General features: G+C 52.9%; 5 protein-coding genes across 5 annotated transcripts; 1 reads left to right on the forward strand and 4 right to left on the reverse strand.

Annotated features, from left to right (window-relative positions):
• Positions 1-1,371: 1,371 nt before the first annotated feature.
• On the reverse strand, positions 1,372-2,614 carry J4E84_004159 (uncharacterized protein; the record flags this gene model as incomplete). The annotated part of the gene is made up of 3 exons (XM_049386767.1): positions 1,372-2,241; positions 2,295-2,414; positions 2,468-2,614. The coding sequence occupies 3 exons, from the start codon at positions 2,612-2,614 to the stop codon at positions 1,372-1,374; spliced, it is 1,137 nt and encodes a 378-aa protein (XP_049245537.1).
• An 895-nt stretch (positions 2,615-3,509) lies between these two features.
• Positions 3,510-5,300, reverse strand: J4E84_004160 (uncharacterized protein; the record flags this gene model as incomplete). The annotated part of the gene is made up of 6 exons (XM_049386768.1): positions 3,510-3,656; positions 3,867-4,016; positions 4,107-4,378; positions 4,456-4,544; positions 4,807-5,141; positions 5,211-5,300. The coding sequence occupies 6 exons, from the start codon at positions 5,298-5,300 to the stop codon at positions 3,510-3,512; spliced, it is 1,083 nt and encodes a 360-aa protein (XP_049245538.1).
• Positions 5,301-5,731: 431 nt separating this feature from the next.
• Positions 5,732-6,151, forward strand: J4E84_004161 (uncharacterized protein; the record flags this gene model as incomplete). Its single annotated transcript, XM_049386769.1, has 3 exons — positions 5,732-5,821; positions 5,874-5,951; positions 6,071-6,151. The coding sequence occupies 3 exons, from the start codon at positions 5,732-5,734 to the stop codon at positions 6,149-6,151; spliced, it is 249 nt and encodes an 82-aa protein (XP_049245539.1).
• Positions 6,152-7,022: 871 nt separating this feature from the next.
• Positions 7,023-8,301, reverse strand: J4E84_004162 (uncharacterized protein; the record flags this gene model as incomplete). The annotated part of the gene is made up of 3 exons (XM_049386770.1): positions 7,023-7,165; positions 7,216-7,995; positions 8,133-8,301. 3 exons carry the CDS (start codon positions 8,299-8,301, stop codon positions 7,023-7,025), a joined length of 1,092 nt encoding a protein of 363 aa, XP_049245540.1.
• Positions 8,302-10,783: 2,482 nt separating this feature from the next.
• On the reverse strand, positions 10,784-13,180 carry J4E84_004163 (uncharacterized protein; the record flags this gene model as incomplete). Its single annotated transcript, XM_049386771.1, has 3 exons — positions 10,784-11,394; positions 11,441-12,878; positions 12,935-13,180. The coding sequence occupies 3 exons, from the start codon at positions 13,178-13,180 to the stop codon at positions 10,784-10,786; spliced, it is 2,295 nt and encodes a 764-aa protein (XP_049245541.1).
• Between the last annotated feature and the right edge of the window lie 589 nt (positions 13,181-13,769).

Genomic DNA, 13,769 nt, shown 5'->3' on the forward strand with positions numbered 1-13,769 from the left:
GGTGGCTTCGCATTATCATACATGAGTTCTTTTCAATCGTACATCTACCCTCAACCAGTAGCTGTTGGTATCCATCCATAGTTGACAAACACCTGCTGTCGTCATGCTGATATCTGGCAATCGCCCGACCATGGTCTCCAATGCACAATATCCGCTTCGCTATTCACAAGAGTATGCACTGAGTGTGCAACCAGATCATACGACACGCGACATGCGAGTGACTGGAATCGGTAATCTCCAGGGGGCGTGACTCCGGGAACGCAATAAACAGAAGGAAAAGGGTATCGTCCGTAGTGAAAACCGCAAAACTCCGCCCGTCCTGCTACCAATGCATGTCAAAGCAATCATCCGCCATAACGTACACCGCTCCTCAAGTATCGCACACTCTCATCTTCAAGACGTCGTGGCTGCTGATCCTCTCGGAGCGGAATGTAGTCCTGGTTCGGCTGGACGCGCCTCTCATACATCCTATTGTCAGGCACGTAAGCACGAGACGGATCAACAGGGTGTACATCATACTGTGCACCTCTCACTTCATGCGCATGCATTCGGTGAGACGGTCCAGAAGCATATGCATATCCACGGGGATCAGCAGGCGCAACCGGGCGTGCAGAGACATCGTAACCTCTACCACCACTAGAAGGTGGCTGGTAAGGACTGGTGGTCAGATCAATAACTTGCTCTCTAGGCGGCGGTGGCCTTGGCCCATAATTGGACGCCATGCGCTGGCTCATGTGGAATCCTGCTTGATCATCTCCGTAAGTCCGGGGGCGAGCTTCCTCACGGTATACGGGCCTTAGACGCTTGGCGTGTTGCTCGGCCTGAGACTGTCTGTCATCCGCAAAAGAAGGGAGCGCTTTTCGCTTTGGCGATTGCAGCTCGTTATATGGTCTGTTTGGATTCGCGTTATGGTTTCGGGCAGGCTGCTGAGAAGTTGCAATATGTTGTGGTGATGTCAAATCGACTGTCTCAGGCTCAACAGAAGGGAGCACAACATCTTGGTCTGATGGGCGCCTTGGGTGCGCTAGTGGTCTGTCAAAGGCACTGTGACGAGGTGATGGAGGCTGAACATATCCTTCCTGTACGCGACGAGGCGCAGCGTGCAAAGGAGGGTCGTTGTACTGTAACCTCGACGCACCACGATCTTCCTTGATGGGTTGTAGCTATGCGTGTTAGCTCAAGAAGAAGCCAAGGACTAGGATACCGTTTTCTCTCGCTCATAGAGCTTGGTTGTCGAACACTCACTTGGTATAGTTGGCCGTTGATCTCACGCACGATCGGCTGTGCGTTTCTCACACTCTGGCCAGCCTCGGCTGGTCTCGCTCGCCTACAGTCGTGAGTATTAAATTCGATATCAGCTGTCGCATGCACTTACGGATCGTTTGTCCTCGTTCGCAATGATTGGAAAGGCTGCTGCATAGGTGACTGGAAACGTGAGGTGCCAGATGATACAGGTGGCGGTGGAGGAGGAGCATAGCGCGGAAGGACAATGGTTCTTCTTGATGAAGGTCTCATGTTGCGGACATCCCCACTCGGGTAGTTAGCGTGTAGTTCCGGCTGTAGATCGCGCGCAGTAGCACGACTGGAAACAATTTCCATGCTTTGCTCGCGCTCATCAGGCGTGGCCATGGAGCCTTCATCGCTGCTAGCTTCATCATCATCGTCAAGAACAATGACTTCACGGAAGGTTTCCTCAAGTTCGTTGCTTTGCTTTCCATCTTCATCTCGCCACTCTTTGAGTTTCGCAAGAGAGACTTTCTCGACTTGGCCACGGGCTTCCGACCAGCCGTCAGTCTTGAGCAGCTTATCGTAGTCTGTGTATGTGTGGCGGATATGCGCGACAACTGCGAGTTGCACCCTACGAGCCAACGAAAGCTCCTTAGCATTACCTACCCGGTTAGTTCCCTCCTCAAACGCATGAGAAACAATGGCTTGTAGATCTGCCTCTGGTATCTTGGGAAACATCTCGCGAACGGCGCCGTGGATGTAACCCTTGGTTTCCTTCTCAGTGGCGGGATGCCCTCGTTGTACTTGCCGCGAAGAGTAGTCTTCAAACTCTTGGGCTATCCAGTTGGTTCTGTCACCTTCTTTGTCCTTCCGCAGGCCGCGTCTCTCATCGTAGAGATATCCGAACTTGTTGCAGGCAAGTTCGATGATGGTGAGAGGAAAGTGGTGTCCGACTCGGTGGACGTGGTGAGATAGCTTCTCGGGATCGGAGTGGGTTTTGTTCTTCGGCTTGGCCTGCGACGCTGTCAGTGAATGACCTGTTGGCTTGGGAGGGACCGGATGCTCACAGAGACGATGTGTACGTCAAGGTTGCGCTGTCGACACTGCTCTTTGCACCATTCTGTGAATTCGGGGTGTCCAGCTGGGATGAAACCGAAGCCAGTGGGGGCGTTGGACGCGTATGTCAGCTATTCTACAGTCAGTGGTGTTATATGACGATGAAATCGCGTCGCCGACGGACAATGGAATGTAGCTTCTTCTTCTCTTGGGTTACCGCTTCTAGCACGATCTTGTATGGCTTCTTCTTCTTGACGGCGGCTCGTGACTGATCAAGCGTACTGCCGCGCTGGGGCGGCTGTTGCGCACGCGGATGATATACTCTGGTCATGGCTCTGGTATGCAGATGATGTTCATAGATCCCACAGCGGACCAGGGCAATATGAGTCGCTACTGGACGAGTGAGCACCCTATGTGGCCTGACACGGCGTGTTCAGCGATTAATACGGTAAGCGCAGCAGTCACGATGTCGTGCAATTGTCCAGAACGAATCCGGATTGCGTATCTACAAGCCCCGGTCGATGCAAAGGCACAGGCGGGGTGTTGGGTGGTACGTGTTGTGGTGTTGAAGAGTTGGCGAGGTTGGCACTGGGAGCGCAGGTGGCGGCTGCGCGCGTCGGCGTTACCTTCCGCCGACCCAGCATCCGAGGTCACAGCGTGAAGTGCTGTGCTTGGGCTCCAGAACATGTCACAGCAAGCAGTTCTTCACGCGTATAGGCACCTATACCGGCACAGTCTCAGAGCTATCCAGTTCTCGAAGCCGGCTCGATATACATTGCGCGACCGCATTCGCCTAGCCTTTCGTAAAGGCTCCGCGACCGATTATGACCCACAGAGGATACAGAACACGATAGAGTTCCTGCAGTATGCGACTAGGCAGAACGGTCTCGAACACAAGATAGTGAAGAATCTGCTGTTCGTATGGTGGGTACAGAATCATGGAGGTCGCAATAAGCACAACCCGAAAAACGCCATGTATGTAGCCAGTTCTCATCCGTCTTCAATGCCATGCAGCTGACTCTTTCAGGACGCGTGAGGACCTCGAGGTCAAGACCACCGCGTACGATACCTTCAACCATAATATCCGCATGTTGAACGAGAGCATGGGCCTATGCCTTCCAGCCATGACTGTTCGCGACCCCAGTTGAAGCGACCCCGCTATGCCGACACCATTGCTACTGTGGTGCCCACGTCATCTGCGGGATACACAAACGCGAGTAAAGACCTCACATGAAGTCATCGAGGAAGTTCTCATCGCGGTTCTCGTTGGAGTTTTGCTCCAGACTCTCCTCTGTCATGACATCGTCGTAGGCATGATCTCTCCGCCACGCAAGCTCCTTGCGCTCCTTGGCTATACGGGCCTCTTCTTTGCGCTATAAATCATTAGTCGCGAGTCGAAGTCGCGTGTGCGAACCGAAACAGTGCGTCTGGGTCAGAACACCCGTGGTAGGAGATGTAGAGTGTCGGAGAGATTGCAAATGACAGGATAGATCATGAGAACGGACGTAGTTGGAAAAAGGGGTCATGCGAACATAGTACATGCAGAACAAAGCAGGATAACGAGACTTGGGGAATACACATACCTTGGCTTGCAGAGCACTTTGATCTCGCTTCCTCAACTCCGCCCGCCTCGCTTCTCGCTCCTCTCTTAGGTCGGGGTACTTCTCAACTTTAGTTTTGTTAAGACGGTTGACAATAGGATTTTCTCGCTGCTCCACATGTATGCGCTTCACCTAAGATGCCATCAGCAAATTGAGCAATAAGTTGCGGTCGAGCCAAGGGACGTGACGCAAGTGTTTTCTGCCTCATGGCAATGCGCTTACCTTTCGCTGATCCTTGAACCCAACTTGACCTACAGCCATACTCCCATCTTTCTTCAGGTTGCTCCAAGGCGTATACACAATCGTAACGTTGTCTTTCTTGTTGCCCTCAATACTGTTCGCCTTGGTTAGTTGCGCGCAGTCCACCAGCAACTCTTTGCTCATGTTTTCCCAATCTTCGCCCTCGGGTAACCGGACGTAGATATGGGCCGAAGAGAGGTTGTCGGCGTGAAACCAGACATCTTCGTCCCAGCCGTATTTGATAAGCTCTTCGTCTGTTGAGGTGATCAGTATGTGCGGTTGTAGTTGCGTGAACCACTGAGAGTACGCTGGCAGGTCAGAAATCACATACTCTCAACCTTGTCTTTGCCGACGTAGATAAAGGCTGACGGCGACACCGTGTTGGACGAGAAGTAGTACACCATTTTGCGGACAGGAACGCTTGATCTCAAGTGTTTGGTTCAAGCAGCAAGTGAGAAAGTTGCCGGGATCGTGAAAATGGAAGGCACGTGTGGGGTCTAGCGGGGTATCCACAGCCCTAGGTACTTGAGGGTCTGTAGCATGCATGCAATACATCACAGCGATCACAACTCGGGAGTGAACGTAATGTTTCTCGAATTGATTATTTCGCGCCTCTTGGCTATTTGTTCGGTCGTAAAGTCATATAATATATACATGAAGTGCGACGTCTTGCATCACCTACTTCGCACCTCTCTTGTTCAGAAGCGCATCCTGACTCTCTTCCTCTTCACCGGGCGCAGCCTCCACGTCATGACTACCAGCTCCATGCTTCAAGCTGTCCATAGGATTATCCTGCCGAGCATGCTTCGCGTACTGGTCGTGACCCTTTGCCCTTGGGTCGAAGCCCGCGTCATCCAGGTTCTTCTTCTCAATACTTGACGGTAGCTGGTCGCCAGTACCAGTTATGACTTCGCCTGTTTGTCCGCGGTCGTTCACACTGCGCGGTATGTCGAAAGCGTTATCTGCTGCATGTGCGAGATTCGTGTGAGTCTGATCTGGGTGGTCAGAGGGTGAAACCTGAATCTTGGTTAATTATATTGTACTTCACAGAAGCATATGATACCTGGATCCGATATCCGCACTTACCACGTTCATCTTGCCAGCATCGCCAGGAATGGTCGTGCCCTCTGCAGCCATGTCTTCTAGACGGCCTCCTTGGTGCGGGTCTGGTGCCATGATGTCTGATCTAGTTACGATTGAAAACTAGTTTGAAATTTGTAGACGCTGAGAAACTTGGAATTGTTCAGATGGTCAAATGAAGCTGTGTGTTGTCAACAGAGTAATTCCAGCAAGCACGCGAGCTCTCATTATAAAGCTCTGTCATTACGTGCCTGAGTACCAGTGGGCCATCTGTCGTCATAATGATGGTGATGTCAGAACACCATCTTGGTGTGAAGGAAATGTGCTGTGAGGACCGACTTTCCGATCGAGTACCTAGAGGGGCAAGATGCGCCAAGGAGCTCACGTGCGGAACGCGCCGCGTGTGGAGTTCTTTCCTACACGCGACTTGAACTGCATAAATCCATAGACTGTAAACAAACAACAAACCCCGCAACTCCGAACTTGTCTTCTCTCAAGGAACCTCAGACCTACACAGTACACCGACGATGCCAGCCGCCGAGCAAACCTCAGCCGACGCCCGCCGAAAGGCCGCTCGCGAAGTCATCGACATTCTTCATGAAATCGCAACATTGCTAGTACGAAACACTGCGCCTTACTGAAGCGCCCGACATCTGACATAAGCCCCAGAACACCCACCTGGATCGGCAGCAACTGTCTTACTGCGTATCGCTCATCGAGAACGGCGCGAACCCGGAGGCATTAGCGGTACGTAGCTCTGCGGCACAGCAAGGTGTAACAGCAGATCGCCTCGCGCGCGGTTCGCACTGTCGCTTTGAAGTTGAGGCTTTTTTGGCTGAGCACTAAATATACTGACTGTGCCACAGAAAGTCATATTGCAGCTACGCGAGGAATACCCAACGAGTTCAGTCGACGGTGACACAGAGGCCGGTGCAGCCGCGCGTTGAACCGATTAGACTCGGAGTCCGAAACTGCTCTTGTGCAGCCTTGCACGGCGGTTCGTTGTGTCAGCTTGTAACTTCACATGCAAACCGACAAAAGAGCGAGAGGGGGAGTTTGACCAGTAGCGGCGGTGGTTCCTTCCTTCCCGTGAAGAGTCTGGAACGCTATCAGTACAGCATCCAACTTCTCTACAGATCGGCGTTGCTAAGCCATCGCCTACGGTTCCGCATGTACATACTTGGCATGCATCATGCAACATTGACGGAAAGCCTGGAAAGCCTAATCTCCCCTTGTACATGGAGGGGCAGTAGCGAGCAACGCGGGGCAAATCTACCAGCGAACCGGAATCTGACGCCAAGGTGTTGATATCGAAAGGTTAATGCATCGTTATCAGTACATGCCGCTTGTCTTCCCACACGTCTATGGATCAGGAAACATGTCGCGATAAGAGCTTCCCGGCTTACAACCACAGAGTTTGAGGATGGTGTGCGGAATAGCCGGGTATGCGGCCGTATCAGTGAATATTAATCTATGAGCTCCAGGCGGGATGCAAGCCATCATGTCACCGGAGTTGGCCGCTATGCAACTAGAACTGCTAGACACTGTCATTGTGATCTACCAATAAAACTACTCTGTAATCGTGTATTATGACTCTGATGATCTGTATGATGACGATAACGACAAGAGCTCGATACCGAAACGGTAACATGGAAAAGCAAGTACGGAAAGCTTGATGCTTGCAACGATAACGATCGTTTGGGGTATCATCAACGAGAGGAATGGGGTATCATCCAGTAGAAAACTCGTCGCCGCGCCAAAATGAAAGCAAAACACCACCCCATCTGCTGCCCTAAAATAGAAAAATGTAGTATATGTCTACCTGCTGCCCCAAGTGGGCGAGCTCTGACGCTGGCGGAAGTTGCCCTTCGCGTCCGCAACCTTTTGTAGAGCCTTCTCGGCCTTGGCGTCTTGCTTGTTGAGGTAACCGTTGAAGATGGCAGGGAGGATACGCTTGGAGTCTGATGTTCTGTTAGTGATGACCTGAGGATATGAGTAGACGTGATCTTACTGGCATGGTCGGCATCAAAGACAATGCCATCTGCGCCTCGCTCTCCTGCCACCTTGACAGCCTCCTCCAACAAGCCCCCACCAACACCCTTGCCGCGGTACTTTAACTTCACAGTCCAAGCGCGTACAACGGCCTTGCCTCGCCTTCTCCTGCCACGCTTCTTCGCGGCATCATTATCGGCCCAACCCAATACCAAGGATCCGATGACGTCCTCACCCCACTTCACCACGATGAGCCTGTCATCGCCCAGCCAATCCATGTTAATATCCTCGGCCATACCGATGTAGCCACCGGTCATCCATCGAATGAAGATGAGGAAAGCCATTGTGATGCCTCCAATGGTTGTGGCCAACATCGTTTTGTCCTCGTACCAGCGTAGCATGTATTGCGCAGCAAAAGCCACAACCACAAAGTACGCGGCTAGTGAAACTGGATGGAACAGCATGACCTTGCTGGCGACCTGGCGCTGTTGTGCCACGGAATCTGCGACCAAGCGTAAGCCTTCGATTCGGTCCTCCTCTGTCTCAGCAGTGTAGGTAGAGAGTTGCGGCAGTTCATCCGTAGGCGACTTGGCCGGCGCGTTCGGTTCGGTCGACGACATGGCTTGGGATTCGGCAGGCGAGGGGTACGGATTGTACTGTGCAGGCAGCGTTGAGTAGGACAGCGATGTGGAGGGAAGTTCTTGGACGAAGTTGTTTAATCGAAACGACGTTGGTGTAGGTAGCGGCGATGGGAGGTCAGGATCAATCCTGAGGTTTGCGCTCAGCGACGTCAAGAATGCTGTTGTTGCGCGTTAGCTCGTATTCGTACCCAAAAATCTCGCGCGTCGAACTCGCTGCATGGTTGACATCACAACCCCAGTCGCGGCAACCGAGCACACGACCATCCCCAAGAAAACCAAACAGAGCCAAACATACCAGCACTCGTCCTAAATCCCGGTAAAGACGGTATCGCAGGAATCGCCTTTTCAAAACCCGAGTAATGGTTCACGACAACTGTATCCTGACCCAGAAAGTGTTGTTGTCTTGGAAACGCATGCGGACCCGGCGGAACCTTGAGATGACTCGGAGGAAGTTGGCGACGCATCCTTCTTATAGTATGACCCGAGGCTCAATGCTTTCCGAAATTCGATTACATATACAAGCGTATGTCAAACACGTGGGCGGACCAGCCAGGAAAGGGAAGACAGAGTAATTAAATGAAGTAAGGTGCAAAGTGCGGCGGGCACTGGGTACGTAGATGTGGAAAGGTTACGAGAGGCTAGAAGCAAGAGCCAGACAACCAAAAAATCCAGATCGCGAACAAGTGGGAAAACGTGCGTTAAAGTATTGGCTTACAAGCCAAGACACCTATAACACAGATCCTTTCAGACACACGATTTCCCGCGTTAACGGGGTCTTTCTTTCGCACGAAGCGGGTCCAACACAAACGCACAAGCCATGTCATGGTACGTTCCGCGCACTTTCTTGGTTGCGTACGTGCGGGTGGGAGCGAAGCGCAGGAGTCGAGGCGCTGCCCGGCTGCGACGACGATCTTCACAGGCCCACCCTGAGCTCACCTTTTTGACCCCCCCTGGTCCGCGGTGCTTCAGCTGCGAAGACAAGTGTATGCGATGGCTATTGGCTGGGGGCCGCAATAGAGATAAGACGCTTGAGGGCCAACAAGACTGCACACAAACGGACCTGGATCATGGGACCAATTCAACGGCCAGAGCGGTGTAGCGGGATTGGATAGGCTGCGGATCCGTTTTGGTGTGCGTCTGCATCTTTGTTGGTTTTTGATGAGAGGTGTGGTGGTTTCTATTTTTCTAGCTTGGCCTTGTACAAGCGGCTATCTGCAAAATGCAACACATGCAAGACCCGGCCCTTTATGCTGAAGCTTGTTCTTTCACAGAAGCCTGGATGTGTACACCTTCGTGCATTCTGATGGCACATTACTGCGAAGAATAAAGTGAATCTACCTAGGTATGCTGGTGTGGCTTTTCCAAGGGCAACTTGGAACATCCAGATTCCTCGTACCGTGGCCTATTCCAATTCATGCAACTCTGCCTCCTACGCCTCTCATTCGCCCCAAGGCAGATCTACCTACTACCCGCCGTTCGCTTGATACCCAAAATCTGTCATGATGACAGCCGTCACTCCATCTTCGTCATGCGAGTCCCGCGCCGGGGCTCGCTTGCGCTTACCCTGAACAACCCCTCCAACCCGTTCTCGGCCACTCATGCATCAATCTCAAACGCTTCCTTCGCGCGTCAAAGCGGACAAGCTGAGACTGCGCAAGCATGCGTCTTGTATTACCGTAGTTCGTTTCACGTTCGTTTGCCACGGCCAGCGGCTGTACATGACACCCCCTGCTTTCGATTGACGATACACAGAGACCCACTTTGCTTGCTTGCGCGTTGCTGCTGGACGCCGAACGGGCGTTTGTCGACATCGAGTATCGTGACACAGGCGTGGGATGCGCATGTTGTTTACTGCAAAGACGTGCTTGCTGCATGCCTCTTCTCTCTGCAAAGACGACTCCCCCACCCACCAGAATGACAAACTCCCCAATCCACTCCTGGCAAGTATGGCGACCTAGTGCGATAAGCTTTCCCCTCGTGATGAGGTCTCGAGGTATAACACCCACGCATCTCGCCAACCAACAGCCCCCAACTCCACATTTCAGCTTTCAGAAATCGGCCTAGATCGCTGCTACTAAACTCCCGCACGTCGCGCATCATATTCGCGTCTGCCAGCCAACCACAGTGCATACATTATCCTCTGGGCCCCGGCTTGGCATAACAATGCTGCGATCTGACGTGTGTGCTCTCCACATCAGTCATCCACTCGCAGCATCAAGAAGATCACACCTGAGGCATTGCATGCATGTCTTGCGTAAACACGCGTCGCTTCTCCACCAGACAGAGTAAAGCCGTTGGATCAGGATAAAGGCTTGTTTGACATCGCAGATTGACGTGCGGAGAATCCTCCATCGAGCGAACTGAACCGTGTGCTCGTTTCGAGTAACGGGGAATGCGCGCGTTTTGGGCTTGTCACCTGCGTGGTGCTTGTTTCGAAGTGTCAGGATCGCCGCACGGTACGCCAAGCGAAGGCTGGGGAAAGTCGAAATCGGCCAGAAACAAACACTATACCAGCATTGCGTCGGTCGGAGTTCGATGTTCGAAGTAAATGGTCTGCTTGAATGGAGCTCGTCCTTCGTCTTCGTCATCGGTATCCGCATATAAGCACTAGAAACAAACGTGGGGAAGGTTTGCTGATCGCGTTTTGTACATTTGTCCGTGATGCTCGCAGTTATTTACATACGCCAAACTCCATCACACTTTTTTGGCTCGTAGCTTCCATATACTGGTCTCGTCAATCTTTGGTATTGACATGACAACATTCAAGGTATTACAAAAAGGCGTACGAAACGCGTGAGAATCAAAGAGCAGAAGAACCGCCTTTCTAATCGGGCCGGAACACCTCATATCATGCGGACAGGAAGAGCCTGTAAACACCCGCCTGCTAATCGTCCAAACGCCAATATGGAAAAATAAGAATACCCTCATCGGGTTCGGGAACGACGCTCATTTCTTTTGTTGCGTGTTTGGTGCCGAGGCGACGCCTGCACCTGGCTCGAGCGTATGGTCGTGGTTGTCGCATCGGAGCACTCTCCCGCCCTCTTCTTGTGTGCACACTGCACTACCAGTGACCCACTTGTCTTCGAGGATCTCATCGAGAGTCGCGCGCTTCTTAGGATCGATTTCGAGCATTCTGCCTATGATATGCCTACTTTCTCTGGGTAGCAAACGTAGCAGGCGCCATGGCCCTTTGATCACTTGCGGTGGCTGCTGGCTCGTCGACGATGTTGAAGCGCGATGGTCGGCAGAATGCTCTGAAGTTTGGTGTCGAGACGCAGGTTCAGATATGACTCCTGATTGGCGGCGATCGTCACCTGCGCTGTGCTGGAGGTCAGTGGCCGACTTGGAAGGGCCTGTGATCGATCTCGGTCCGTCGTTGGGAGGGGACACAAAGAGTTTGTATGAATTGTCGGATACGCGCGGTGCTTTCCATGGAAATCGACGTAGCGTCATGCAGCAAAACATGATGGCAAGAGACCAGATGTCAGTCGGTTGCGGATCGTACTTGGAAAGATCGTAAACTTCTGGAGCGAGGTATGGATCCGAGCCGACAATACCTGGAGGGATTAGAAGGAGCTTTACTGAAAGGCATAACAGACTTACCACTCGCAAGTACAATCTCGTCTTCGAATGGATACTTGAACACAGCAGCACTCCCGAAATCGATGATCTTCATGATTCCGTGCTCGTTGACCACGACGTTGTCAAGCTTCAGATCCCGATGTGCCAAACCCATGCTGTGGAGGTATGTCACTCCGTTCAAGATCTGTAAGGTACAGCAGGTAACCTCCTCGCGACTCATCTTTCCCGTCATTACTATAGCGAAAAGATCATAAGGTGCGTATTCCATCACCACATAATAGGCGCCTTTTTCGTTCACCAAGTCCATAGTCTCGATGATGTTTCCATGGTGCAGCGTCGAGCCTATGCAGAATTCGGCAGTCACCTTCTTGTTGTAGTCCTTTTCAGACTCATACGAATGTCGGTTCCGGAACTGCTTGACAGCGAATGTGGTGCCATCGCTGCTTCGCTTCATGAGTCGGACTGACCCACCCGCTCCTGAGCCCAGCACTTTTCCAAACTTGCCGTACTTGCTCTGAAGGCCGTGGTCGTCAGCGAATGGTACGCTCATAGCCCCGTTCGTGATCGGTGGTGTCATCGTCCCTGACTTGTTCGACTTGATCTTCGCACTCTTGACCGACGGCGCAGGGGATTCTTTGCGCTTTTCCTTCTCTTTATCCTTGTCCTTGTTCTTGTGTCCAATCTTGAAGAAGCGCTTCAGTTCGGACATGGATCCATGATGTTGTTTGCCATTTTGCGATTTGCTGTCTTCCGCATCGGAGTGAGTCTTCTTCTTTCCAAATATACTCGTTCTTTTGCTCTCTTCCTTATCAGACTCAGTTCCTTTGGAGCGGGGTAGCTGATATATCGACGATGCCGCCGAGTTGCGCCCATCGCGTCCGCCATAAATGTACCGGGCCTCGAGCGAATCCAGGTTCCTCGATTGCGCCGCGCGTTTCGAACGTGCGTAGGTATCGTCCCTATCCCCCTGTGGTGTATATGGTCGGGAGCCAGGTGCTGGAGTCGAAGTTCCTGGCGTACGCTCTCCTCCGGATCCTGCCGGACTAGCATCCCGGGAAGCCGGATTTGAGTCGCCAGTAGGGCCCATTGTAAACGCAGGCCCGCGCTTTGGGTGCGGCTGGACTACGCCGGACAGATCGGACGAAGGGCGAGGTGATTGCGGTGCGGTCCTAGGAGAACCGGGAACTGGTAAGGAAGATTGGCTTTCGTTTGGACTTTGCACAGACGAGTCCATTGACGTTGGCGGAGCTTCATGCGGGGGCGAGACCTGAGGCGTCATCATGGCGGGATCGCTGGGGCGCTTCTTGTGTCCTTCTGCGTTGGCCCTCTCTTCGCGAGATGACGTGCCCGCCGGAGTTAGAGGTGGGGAGTGCATGGCGGATGCGGGTGACGATGGAATAGAAGAGCGGTGTCCTGAGTGTGCTGAAGCTGTCCGTGAGGCTGGAGATGGGGAAGGTGCCTTGTGGCTGTTAGCTTTGTGTTCAAACTGTGGGGTAGTGTATGAGGCTTGCTTACTCGTGAAGGCGGCAGTGAGACAGGCTCGAAGGAAAAGTTCTCCATACGCTTTGCCTGCATTCGTGATTTCTGGAGAGTAGACGACAGATTACGTAGGTCTTCCTCTGCCTGGGGGCTCAATGGGCCGTCGGGCTGTGCCTTGTCGGTGCCCGTGAGTTCCGCAACATCTCTTACGGCCTCTTCGGGCTCAATTTCCTGGTTGACCTCACTGAAGCGGACGGATTGCGCAGGCGGTGTCGACGTCATCGCGTGTGAAGTTTGGGGGTGTGGGTGTGGGTGTGGGTGTGAGGTGAATGTTCTGTCAGAGAGGGTCAGCTCCTCTAGTCCAGGCCATGACGAAATCCGCAGATGTCTAAGTAGGTCGAACACCTGGGCAGCTCTAGCTTACTTGGGTGGGTTCGTGATGCGCGTCGCCCAGAGATGCGTCCCAGCGCCCGTGCAGCCGAGAGTCTAGGGTCCAAATATGCGCGCGGAGCAGCCGGGTAAGATGATTGTAGCGATGCGTGCAGTGGTAAAGGTGGCCGGGGAGGAATGCTGTGCAAGTTTCGAGTCGTGTGCCTGACTACAAAGCATCCAGAATCGTCATCGGAAGCTAGAGTGAAGAAGCCCCGCGCTAGCCGTCGATTGCGTGCAATCAATTCGTCCGTAAAACCGCGGATGCTCGGAATCTGGAAGGGGCAGCAGCCGGGGGGAGTAATGCTCTGTATATACAAGCGGGCCAAACAGCAGACTCGGCGTCGGGCGTGCAGAGCGACGAGAAATTGATATGGGAGGGGTCGACGATGGGTGCTACCTCAGAGGCACAGGGCGCGCGGGTTGCCCTATTCGTAGCAAC

This window comes from Alternaria hordeiaustralica, assembly GCF_023758085.1.
Source record: "Alternaria hordeiaustralica strain BMP 2776 chromosome Unknown scaffold_6, whole genome shotgun sequence".
Taxonomy (NCBI): Eukaryota; Fungi; Ascomycota; class Dothideomycetes; order Pleosporales; family Pleosporaceae; genus Alternaria; species Alternaria hordeiaustralica.